This window comes from Equus caballus, chromosome 2 (assembly GCF_041296265.1).
Source record: "Equus caballus isolate H_3958 breed thoroughbred chromosome 2, TB-T2T, whole genome shotgun sequence".
Classification (NCBI taxonomy): Eukaryota; Metazoa; Chordata; class Mammalia; order Perissodactyla; family Equidae; genus Equus; species Equus caballus.
The window spans coordinates 81911985-81925015 of record NC_091685.1 but is presented as its reverse complement, the minus strand read 5'-3'; the positions used below and the strand labels follow the sequence as shown (position 1 = coordinate 81925015).

Below are 13031 nucleotides of genomic sequence, written 5' to 3'. Positions count from 1 at the left end.
CATCCAAAATATTTAACATTGATCCAAAACTATTGTCTAATATATATCTGTGGTTGATTATCCCATTAATGGCCCCTATGAACCTCTCATCCCACTCTCCAGAGTCATGAAACATCAACAAGGGAACCTGCGGCAAGCAGAGACCAGATAAGCCTATGCACTTGGTGTCCTGCCCTCCTGGAAGGCCGCTGTACCAGAGGAAGCCCAGACTGGCCTCCTTGAGAATAACAGAGCATGTGAAAGGAGGCGCCCAGCCATCCAGCGGTCCCTGCAGCTGCTCAAGTGAGTACAGGCGACATCAACAGAAGAACCACCCAACCAGTCCATAGAAGCCTGAGAAACAATAGATTATTTTTTAAGCCACTGGGGTTGGGTTTGTTGCATAGCAATAGATATCTGATATATTTAAATTACCCGGATTGCTAAAATAATGTCCTTTGTAGCTGCTTACCACTTTTTTGATCCAGAATTGATTCAAGACTCACACATTGAATTTAGTTATCATGTTTCTTTAGTGTCTTTTTATTCATATCTGTTCCCTTTCCTAATTTTTTTGTCTCAAATGATAATGACTTTTTTTTATTAAAGAATCTGGGACTGTTGTCTTATAAAATATCTTATAATTTTGATTTGTTTGAATATTTCCTTACGAATAGGTTGAGTTTAGACATTTTTCTCAGGATAAAGTAGTTAACATTGTATATTTCTCATCGTGTCATGTCAAGAGGGATGCTGAGTTTAATCATTTGATTAAGGTGGTCCTCGTTAGATTTGTACATTATTAAAAAAATACTTTGAGAATATATAAATATTCAATTCAACAACTAACTTTCACCCAATGGCTAGAGCAATGACGATGATCCCTGCCTGAATAAATTATTATATCAGTGATTGCAAAAAAGGTGATTTTGTAATTTTGTCATTAATAGCATTTATTTTTTTTGAAGATTGCCACCTGAGCTAACAACTGCTGCCAATCTTCCTTTTTTTTTTCCTTCCCAAAGCCCCCCCCAGTACATAGTTGTATATTCTAGTTGTGGGTCCCTCTGGTTGTGCTATGTGGGATGCCACCTCAGTGTGGCTTGATGAACGGTGTCATGTCCGTGCCTAGGATCTGAACCAGCAAAACGCCTGGCCCCTGAAGCAGAGTGCAAGAACTTAATCTCTGGGCCATGGGGCCAGCCCCATTTTAATTGTATATATATATATATATATAATTTTTAAAGATTTTAGTTTTCCTTTTTCTCCCCAAAGGCCCCCAGTACATGGCTGTGTATTTTTAGTTGTGGGTCCTTCTAGTTGTGGCATGTGGGATGCCGCCTCAGCATGGCCTGATGAGCGATGCCATGTCCGTGCCCTGGATCCGAACTGGCGAAATCCTGGGCTGCCAAAGCAGAGTGCACGAACTTAACCACTCGGCCACGGGGCCGGTCCCCTGAATTGCACATTTTTGATCGAGCCTTCCTCTGTAAAAATAAACCATCCCTCTCCCTCCCTTTCTCCTTGTCTACGGACTTGGAAACTTTTTGTTGTTGTTGTTCCATGTGGTAAAATCCATGTAAACATTGTTTTAGATATTTAAATTCCTCAAAGTTGGGAAGTAGGAGCCCCTCAATGCCTCCATCAGTCTTTGTGCACTTCCTTGCTTTCTAGTACATTCACTCACCTGGTTCCTCCTCTCACCCAAACCTTTATCAATCGTTTCTCAAAAAGACTAGTTCCTTTTACTGGGAAATGATATTTAGAAACCAAGAATTGTCTAATTCCCTTGCATATAGGAGAAATCACTGCACTTATGTGAATTTTTCATTTGCCATTTACTTGCCGTGCTTCTTTTCTGCTGTTCTGTAACATCTAAGGAAAGGTCTCATGTTGAACCTGTCTGAATATCATATTGTTAACGAGGCTGTTATATTTGAATATGCAGTTAGCTCAAGAATATTGTGGGAGAGAGGCTGGAGCTAGTAAGCTATGGTTTTAATTCCAGTAATCACTTTCAGAATCCTAAAGTCTACTGTGTTCCTGTCCCAGTGGGTTATCTCCTTTCATCTTCTGTTGTTTCTCCTTCAGAGGGAGAAGATACCCTAGCACAAGATGGACATGGCTCAGAGAGAAAGCGTGTAGCTCATAGTTCTTCATCTGGTATTATTCTCTTTGTTTTTCTGACTTTGTTCAGCAGCCTGCTTCTCTGGATTAAGAGTCTAGATCAGATGAAATAAAGCTGACATTTCTGCACTTTGCTTTTCTGTGGCAAATGTTTCCTTCTTTCCCTGTGGCTACCCTCACTCTGTTTCTCACTCTTCCTAAGAAAGGATTGTTGGTTGAAGCTGTAAAGGTAATAATATGAGGCCCCTCTTTGAGAAAGAAAAATACAAAATAGGAAATATGAGTGTCCTGTTCAAAAGGGATTAGCTAAAAATTAAAAAGGAAAAGAGCTATGATTAATAGCTTGGGAGTTTGGGATTGGATACTACACGGAGCTTGTCCCTCAAGTCATCTTCTGATCTGGTTCCTCTAGTCATATGCTTGAACCTGAAGGAGAGAAGGGGCCAAGTAAGAACGAAGAGTCTTTCTATTAAAATCCCAGTCAGATGCTGGAGGGGCAGCTCTTCTCTGGAACCTGTGCCACACAAAGCTGAGGGGAGCAGGATAGTCCCCAACTTTACAGCTGAACAAAGCACAGGCTCTGTGGCATTTGTAGAGTCAATGATACTGGCAAATGTGCAGCAACACTATAGCTTCTGCGTGGCTTTGCCCAGCACGGTTCATGTATTATTTAGGTCTCTTTTGATTTCAAGAAACAAAAACACAACACAAACCAGCTTGAGAGAAATAGAAATGTCTTGGTTTATATAAATAAGAAGAGAGTAAGTGGAGTGGTATTCAGGAATGACTCAGTTCAGAATTGGTGGATGCTCTGTCTCTCTTTCTCCCTCTCTCCTGCCATCTTACTCCTTTCCACTCTGTCCCCCTAAATTTTCTATGATTCTCTTTCAGCTGCACTTATCCTGGCTTGGTTTTACCCTCCCTGCCCACATATAGGCAATCTCCACATGGTAGTAAAACTTCACGAGCAGCTCCAGCTACCTGCCGTTCTAGCTCCAACAGCTAGTAAGAAAAGCATCTTCTACATCAGCTAGAAACTGAAGAGTCCCCAAAGAGAAGACTTTAGCCACATGTCCCCCTTGAGGCAATCACTGGACCTAGGGGAATGGAATACCGTGAATGAGTGGGCATAGGTCACGTGTTGACTCCCGTGTGAGGAGGCAGGAATCCATGAGTGGCACCTCCAACAGAACAACATGATTGAAGGAAAGGAAGGCCACTTCGCAAAGGAGGGAGGAGGCACATCAGACAAAAACAGCATGCATCCACTACAGCTCAGCTTTTACAACAGCACTGCTTCAGGCTCAGAAGATATGAGGCAAGACATTTGCATTGTTATAGCAATTTCCAGTGTTGCAGCATCAGCTGATCCAGCATATCAATGGCTTTTCAAAACCATATGTGCCTTTCATGGCATCAGAGGCTGACCACGAGAGAGAGCCGGTATAGAAGAGAAAGAAAATGAAAAATACCGAAAACTATCATTCACTTTAGGCTAGGTTATGCTGTATTGCCAAATAATCCCAAAATCACAGTGGCTTACTCAAAAAAGTCTCTGTCTTGCTTTGAGGTTTGGGGTGGCTTTGTTCCACAGCCTCTTCATTCGAGGACCACAGCTGAAGGGGCATCTTCTATGTGGAACGTTCTGTTCTTGGGGCAGAATGAAAGTGAGAAAGAAGAGCAAGGCGCTGGTGCTTAAAACTTCTGTTCTAAAGTGATAGCATCACTTTCACTCCCATTCACCTTTCACTGGTCAGTGCCAGTGTCGTGGCCAGCCCTGATATCAGTAGGGAAAACAGTATATTTATTCCGCAGGGACAGGTGAGTAGAGAGGTGCCTGGAATTGGTTCAGTAGAGAGGGGCATCAATTATTTTCTCACTAATACAACTTACTGCAATAATTAAAAGGGCAAAGAGAACTGTCTTTGAGCAAATGTGAGCTATCTCTAGACTCCTAGTAATAGATTGTCAGTGAGTTAACTGTATGGGGAGATTAGAGCTAGAGTTTCTCTGAGAGACCAACCATCAGAGCCAAAGAAATACTGTTGATATGATCGGCCTGGGGAAATATTGAATGTACTGAGCTAAGCCAATATGAAAAGAAGCAGGTGAGATGATGTATATCTTCCCTACTTCAATAAAGAATCACTTATTCTTATGGTGACCGTATTATTTATCACATGAACTGGGATACTTTTGAGAATTAAAAAGGGGACTCTTGATAATTACATCGGGCCAACTAGTAAGCCTTAGCAAATCAGGATTCACTATCAACAATCTGTAGGAAATAGTTTTGATATACTCTTTTTTTTTCTTGATGATAGAAGGAATACATGCACACTGTAAACAACTTGAAAGCATAAAGAATATACAAAAGAAATCACACACCATCTCATAAAACTTAGATTACCACTATTAATATTTTAGTTTCTTTTCAAGTGTGTCCTAAGGATATTGTAGTTATTTAATTATATTAGGCAGTATTAAATATCATTTTTTCATTTATTTCTACGTATTTCCTACATTGTAAAACATGCTACAAAAAACATTTTAATGGATATACAGTGTTCCAATATATCAAAGTCATAATTGACCTAACCCTGTCCCTGTTGTAAGACATTTGGGTTGTTTCTAAGCGTTACTATACTTAATGCTGTCATGGGCACCTTTGTACTGAATCTTAGAGGCATCTCTGATTATCTTCTTATATTAAAGTCCTAGAAGGGGAATTACAGGGCTAAAGAGTGCAAACAATTTTAGGACTTTTAATATGTATTGCCAAATTGTTTTACAGATAAGTTTGACCAAAGAGCCACAAGAATTTGCCTCAATACACACTTAACAGCATTGTACCTGACCACTATTTTAATCTTTCCAGTTGGATAATCAAAACTAAGCTCATTGTTATAATTTCCATTTCTAATAAGCTTGAACATTTTCTTATGTTTGTTAGTCGTTTGTCTCTTCAAATGCCTTATGTTGCCACAATCTTAATATAATTGGTCCATAGGGAGTTTTATTCAAAGTTCCCACCAATTTGCAAATGAACTTGCAGAATGCATCTCATTGGTAAGTTAGAAGGTGTTTATATTTGCTATATGTTAAGACGGAGCAAAAGAGATAACACTACCAAACTCTCCATCGGCACTAGGCAATAGAACTTTCTGCAAAATAGGAAATATTCTGTATCTGCAGCATTCAGTATGGTAGACACCAGCCAAATGTGGCTATTGAGCACTCGAAACATGGCTAGTGTGACTGAGGAACTGAATTTTTAAATTTTATTCCATGTCAATTAATATAAATTTTAATTTTAATAGCCACGTGTGGCTAGTCATTGTCGTATTTGACATCACAGTTCCAAGCAATTTACTCATCTTAGGGAATGGGTCAGCCTAGGCTTCATCCTTGGCCTACTAAATCCATAAGCAAGAGGGAAACAAACAAGATTGAGGGGCAAACTACATAGTGTGAGGCCAGCTTAGTATATCTAGTACGTACTCAATACGTTTTTGTTGATTTTTCAATTCAAGTGTCCATGTTAACCTAGCATATTCATCTATAACAGTAACTAACACTTTTTGAGTGCTTACCATGTACCAATTTATGTCCCAAATGCTTTTCACATGTTAATACACAATTGTGACAATAAACCTACAACATAGGTACTGTCAGTTTCTCCATTTTACAGATTAAACAACTGAGGCACAAAGAGGTAGCTTGCCTAGGGACATACGGTTAATAAGTGCCAGACAGAATTCACGCCCAGCTAGTCTCCCTCCAGAATCCGTGCTTTTAACCACTGCTTTAACTTACCTGTTGGTATATAATCACTATGGGTACATAACATCTATTGTACTTAATAAAATCAAATACAATACACTATTGCCTGAAATGCCTTTAATAAAGGGCAAACCTTTTATTTCACAACTTAGAATTAAGAGGCTTACCATCAAACCCCCAGCTAAAAGTGAGAATTGTTTATGAATGAGAAAACTCACTACAAGAAAGGCAGTCAACCAGCACAGGAGCAGAGCTGGCCATCAAATCATTTCCTAAAGTCTTTGTCTTCACAAAAAACAAATCTAAAAGACTTCCAAGCTTGGCCAAAGAATGGCCTTGTTTAGTTCTCCTGGGTGAGGCAGTTAGAAGCGGGCATTGTGTTAGCTGCCCTGCTCAGGAATTTTGCTCTGCGTGATTTATGAAAGTTGTGTTTGTTAAACATTTAAAAGCATTACTCTCAAGGCATTGTTTTATTAAAGCTGTGGCCTTTCTTCTGTGAAATGTGTGTTTAGTGATTAGAATAATGTATTCACTGACACTTTAATCTATAGTTTTCCAAAGCACAAAATTAATCTACACTAATTTGACTCAATAGGAAGCCAATCACAAAGGGAATCAAAGTTCTCAGATGGGATCAAACGTGTTTTGAGTGGAACAAATATTTGAAGAGATATCTACTTTTCTTTAATATATAATTGCAAAAGTGGTACTGCTAACATTTTCAAAATTTAAATGATTTACAAAAGGAAATATTAAAGTGTCAGGGGAAATTAACATGACTTATTTGCAAACAGCTTGTTTCACTGTAATCACACCTTCCTTTAGGAGCGGGACTGCCTCTGCGACATGTTCTTCATTCAACTGTGTTAGGTAAATTTTAAAATAATCCGCGTTGTGATGATATTCTGACTTCTAGTTGATGGAACAACTAGTCGATGGGGAACAAGAAGTAAGAATGTAAATGATCCTTGGGTCCACTTTAGAGTCTCGTTTTGACAATTTACTAAACTCCACTGTTCTCTGTCTTTAACATGGAAAAGTCACAGGTGAGGTTTATCTTGGGCTCTGGAGCATCATTATTAGAATTAATACAAAGCATCGTGCAGATACTCACGTTCAAGACTTTGAACATAACTATAATTTGTAGTACAGCTAATAGGAAGAATATACAGTTTGATGTCAGAGAGGCAAAAATTAAAATTCCAATCCTGACACCTACTAGTAGTGTAGTACTAGATAATTTAATTAACCTCTCTGAGCCTTGGTTTCTTCAGCTATTATGAAAACATGCTATTTGCCAGAGTACTGAAGACAACAGAAGTGGGAATGACAAAGTTCCAGAGACTTGTCACACAAAGAGGCAGAGGATGAGTGCTTAAGCTGGGAGTGCAGAAGACAAAATGGTATCAGCAGTCATTACAACAAGGATGAATTCAGAAAAAGGCCAAATCCCAGATAGGGTTAATCAGGTTGCAGGGACAAAGCAAAAAGCAATGACAGCTAGGATAATGAAGTAATGTCAGAAGCATGTCAAAGTCACAATAGAAGAAAGATAATGTACCTGTCAGAATGCAAAACAATTTTTTCTGACTGCCTTGTGCCAGAATGCACATCCAGGATTTTTTAAAGGGTCTGAGAACCATTTCTGACAATCTAAAACTCAGTTTTCACAATGTAAAATGAAAATTAAAAAATGCCAGCCCTACCCAGCACATAGTTATTTACAGGAACAAGGGAGATAACACGAAAGAATTATGATGTAAACTAACGTGCTATAATGTTAACTGCTCATTATTATGTTCTAATTGCTCTAATCAAGTATACTTAAGAGAAAGGCTTTACTTACTTTATTACCCTAGAAAATGTAAGCGTAAGTAGTCAAATTAATATTCTAAGAGTATATCTTTGCTGCTTAACACACATGAAATCATAGCACTTGTGTTTATATTGTTTAGGATTTTTATATATTCTATTTTCTCTGATGGATATTTACTTTTATTTGTTTGTTTTATAATATATAGCAACTGAGGTTTTCTTATTCTAGATGAAGGGTCAACAATCATGTGTGACAAAGCTGGCCACATGGAATAATAATTTGTAGTGACTTTGGGCTGCTTACTGCTTCGAGATACCTCATTAGGCTCATGAAAGGGTACAATGTAGTGACTGAGAAGCACAGGCTGTGGAATTTTTTTAGACCTGGGTTAGATTCTAGCAGAGCCACTTGTCTGAGTAAACTTTGGAATATTATGCCTTCTAAGATTCAGTTTCCTCTTCATTTGTAAAATGGAAAAATAATACCTATAGAAGTTCAAGGAATGAATGAATAAAAGAATGAATAAAAGAAAATTTAATTCACTCCTTGAACTTCTGTAGCTGAGGCGGAGGGTGGAAGGGGAAAAAGGGCACATTTATACGGTGACAAATGGCAACTAGACTTTTGGTGGTGAACACAATGTGGTCTACAGAGAAGTCAAAATATAATCATGTACACCTGAAATTTATATAATGTTATAAACCAATGTTACCTCAATAAAAAATTAAATATAAATGAATAAGTAAAGAGGGTGTCACCAGGTCAATGCTTGTGCTAGCTGCCCCATCAGGTGTCCACAAGTGCCATTGATCTCAGTGATTCTACCAGTTGGGCTCTGGACTTCAATCCTGAAAGCTCAGAAATTAAAAATCGTGGGGACCCCATAGTAGACTGGCCTCAGCAATTCTGAATCGAGCTATCAAAACACAGAAAAGACAAGAACAAATTGTTGTACATTCATTTTAATGAGAGCTCTCTATCACGTGAACCACTCTGCTACATCCTGTCCCTGATAGTGAGCTACATGGAAAGCCAACTGAGCAGAAGCTTCCTGCTGAGTGAGGAATCAGAACAAGGCAAGTTAGTTATTTGATTTGGGTGTATGACATAACTGGATGTATCTTTCTTCACCGTATGGCTATGAGAGGGATCAGAACATACCACCCCAAAATATGCCACTTTGGAATAGTGATTCTTTTGAGCCTAAGGCAATTGAGAAACAGCATATGCAGGAAGGGCCCTCTGATCTTCTCTTTTCTACCTAAAAGCGGGACATAAATTTCCTGTGAGAAACGTGCCCTCCCTGTACCAAGAAGAGAAAAACATTCTTATCGCTGGAGATGGAGAGTTGACACCAAGATGAATCTGTACAAACAAATCTGCCAAAATGATCCTTCTCTTCTATTAGTTTCTCCTGTATATTTCCTAGTCACTTTCCCACAATTTACTGTCCTAGCACAACCCACTTTTTCCATCATGTTGTCACATCTCCACATGTTTTTTGTTAAAATGGTATAAAAACTTTCTCTGGGTCTTCATTTTTGATATGTGAGAGCCTCATTGTGTATGTAAAAGTATTAACATCAGATAAAATTTGCATGCTTTTCTCCTATTAATGTCTTTCGTCAGCTAAATTCTAAGGCTCAGCCACAGAATTTAAGCAGATAGAGGACAAGTCTTTCCTCTCCTATAGCCATCTTTGTCATATTGACATTGTAGGGGAGGAAGAGAATTCCTCTACCCTCTCTAGGTCCTTCTGGCTGGGCTATGAGAATTGAATTCAAATGAGACAGAATAACAGGAGAAAGTCAAACAAAGCTTTATAACGTGTATACATGAGAGAAACCCAGGAACCTGGATAACTCACCAAAATGGCCGAGCTGCCAGCTTAAATACCATCTTCAGCTAAAGACAAAGCAGGATGTTGAGGGTGGTGGTTTGGGACTTCAAGGGGGTAGAAGGCAATTTACATGGAGATGGAAATGTAAGTGGGCCAACAACAAACAATGTGACCCGAGAAACACGTTTTAGATTACATTACAGTTATCTCATGGAATTAGCTGCTTCCTGGAACAGGCCCTTCTCTTTAAAATTCTTTTATTCATTTGGGGAGAGGTAAAAGTTTCTTTCAGAGTCTTTTGTTCTTAAAAATAATAAAGCCAAAGAGATACATTTTGGGGTGGCCAATTCTGATCCCTCACAATATAATATTCCGTAATACTCCAGCCAGTCTGGAAGCTTGCTGATTCATACTTGGATGGGCATTCTCAACATTTGCCTCCACTTTCTGTCTTTCTCTAAGCCTCCATTACTAATCAGCTTCCCTTTAGATTGATATAATATATAAAAAAGGCATATTAACGTTCAATTATTTTATAACCAAGTCTTGCAGGCCTAAGACCCCTTTTTGGAAAAACATTTGATTTTGTAGGTTAGTTCTCAGAAGGCAGTCCTATTTCTCTTCCTTCATAGTTTTTGGTGCATTCCTCAGTGTCATGGTCAAGCTTTGGCTAAAATAACCTACCTCATATTACCTGGCATTTAGTAAGTATTTGATAAATGTTAACGTATTGATTTTTCCCTCCCCATGGGTTCATCTTCACCTATACCCCTACTTTACGTCAAAGAAAGAAAAGTCAAATTCTGTCTACAATCTCATTATATTCTCTCAACTGATGTTAATTACCACTAAATCTACCCAAATTGCCTTGCAGCTGGCTGTTCAGGCAGCCTATCAGACAAACCTCCTCCGTGTTGAGAGCATACTGAAAGAGTTTCGCTGATTGCAGGATTAGGAATGTGAGGAAGAGCAGTTTCAAAGGAGTTTTGTTTTGAAGGAGCGGCAGGAGTGAAATCAGATTAGTTATATTCATAATATTCATTTAATAGTTTCGTTCTTCTCCTTCACCACTTATATGAAAAAGAGAAAAGAAGAGCGGGCTGTGGAAAAGACTGAAGCACAAAGAGAAAGGCATTTTTTAAATTTCAAAGTCACAGGTAAAAAATACTTAGCATTTTCTCTGGAAACGTTCTCCCAAACTGTAGCTAATAATGGTCTCCATTATCACTTGCACCCACCTCTGCAGCTGCTTTAACCGCATTTGCCACCTGCTCCTACACACAAACCATGCCTTTGAACTTTTTCAGTCTTATAAGCGAGAACATTTTCTTCTTTTAGCCTTTGATGTATTAATTAATTAATGAGAAACCCAATGGCTGGTATCGAGGCAAGAAACTCTGTGAACAGAAGACAGCGGACTTATCAGCAGAGGGATAAGCCTCAAAAAAAGAAGTGAGATCTTTGAAAGTAGCTTGGAGAGCTCATGACTGAGTAGCCTTCAGTCTCCTACTGCAAATACTCAAGGTGCGAGTGCCTCAGGCACTGGACGGAACACACTAGACCAGAACTACTCAAGGTACAATACTCAAGGTGCAAATACTCTAGGTGCGAATGTCTCAGTCACTGGACAGAACACACTAGACCAGGGTACAGAAAACAGAGTGTGACCAAATCTGCACAGTTTAAATCAAGCACACTAGTAATGGGTGGCAAACAGATGTGACCTGAGTGGAAATCAGAATCAGCAAAGAAGAAACCATGCACGCCGACAGAAATATGAAGTCCTTCTTCATGCATGGTTATTGGAGAATACTCATTAGGAGGCGTGATGAGGCTCTGTTCTCCCAACCTGCGCAACCCTTGAGGCTATTTGTAAGCAAAGGTAATTTCTAAACAACTAGAGAGACTTAACATTCTATGATTCTCTGGAAAAAATGCCAAAATGCCAATCTTTCATTTATTTCCATATAAATAACATATATATATATATATGAAGACTCGATTATAAACTCTGAAATACTAATCTCCCCTCTGGAGGTATTTATTTCTATTCTAATGGGCAAGAGCCTAGATACCTTTCCCTTTTCTTCTCCAATGGAATTGGTTTACATTAGGAAGATTGGGTTTCTCTTTGTCTCTCCAGAGAGACGGGGTAGATGGCCTTCTCCTATATAAGCTCTCAGATTCCTAATTTTGAGGTTCCCTTCCTGTAATGAAAAAAATTCCTTTGCACATGTGGTTGCCCATCCAGCTCTTACCACGTTGCCATAGAAAGGGAAAGAATTAGTACAAAGGGTTTTGATGCAGTTATTGCTCTAAGTAATAATAATCTACTTTGATCCAGAAATGCATAATATAAATAAATGTAGATATTAAAAATATAGATCATAGATGAATAGACAGACAAATAATATAAATACAAGTAGACATATAAAATGGTAATATATATTGTGGTAATACTCCTTATTCATACTATGTGAACATGTGCAATTTTCAGTAATTGAACTTTTGACCACGACTATTTGAAAGTAGAATAGTATATAGAAAATAATACTAAAACCACAATAAAATGAGGCTTGATTCACACATACAAGCTTTTTCACTGGAAACCAAAGCTGCTTAGCCTAGTCCATAACGGATAGCCCTCACCACCCAAATAGCCATGAAATTGTAAGAAAAATATTTAGTTTCTTTATAGTGTTATTAGAATTGCCAATCGTGTTTGTACATAGGCCTCTACTTTTTATAGTTATGGGCAGTATCTACACACAGCATTGTTCCTTCCTGGCTTTTTGCACAGAAAGTCCTCACTGATCTGCTGAAGTATCAAGACATTCAAGATTTTCTGGGCAAAACATTCCACTTGAGAGGTCACAAGCTCGATTGGGACTTCCGTGGTCTAGCAACAGATTTTGGAGAACTATTTTCACTGTTGACCAACCAAAATTTAGAGTGCGTCAATTTCCTATGAGCAGTACAAAGTGAATGTGATGATAAAAAATAGGAACTATGGACACTTCCTCATGATGTTCTGGTGGATTCTTTCTGGTTTTTAAATGAGCTGGTCATGAATAACTATAAGGAACTGCTTAAAAACATTTTGAATATTATAAAGAAATACTAAAAAGACAATAAAAGATCTTTATAAATTTTTTCCTTACTCGGAAGGCAGCAGTGAGTAGAATGGTAAAATTTTTTCTATCATCTTTCAGGACATTACCAAATAAATTGATAATTTCAGGGGCCGGCCTGGTGGCGCAGTGGTTAAGTGCGCATGTTCTGCTTCGGTGGCCCGGGTTTCGCCAGTTCAGATCCCAGGTGTGAACGTACACAGAGTTTGGCAAGCCATGCTGTGGTAGGCATCCCACACATAAAGTAGAGGAAGATGGGCACAGATGTTAGCTCCGTGCCAGTCTTCCTCAGCAAAAGGAGGGGGATTGGCAGCAGATGTTAGCTCAGGGCTAATCTTCCTCAAAAAAAAAAAAA

The 13031-nt window shown here is 38.7% G+C and overlaps 1 protein-coding gene across 8 annotated transcripts in view; it reads left to right on the top strand.

The window, feature by feature from the left end:
• Positions 1 to 13031, top strand: part of TMEM144 (transmembrane protein 144) — an 85852-nt gene that overhangs the window by 70961 nt on the left and 1860 nt on the right. For 5 of the 8 annotated variants that reach the window (XM_070261452.1, XM_070261451.1, XM_070261453.1 and 2 more), the window contains one exon: positions 103 to 901. In XM_070261452.1, coding sequence (XP_070117553.1) covers positions 103 to 222 — 120 coding nt within the window. In that variant the 3' untranslated portion in view covers positions 223 to 901. Of the gene's footprint in view, positions 1 to 102; positions 902 to 2070; positions 2241 to 13031 lie in introns of those variants that run through there. The other 3 variants (XR_011436710.1, XR_011436711.1, XR_011436712.1) reach the window with 3 other exon arrangements.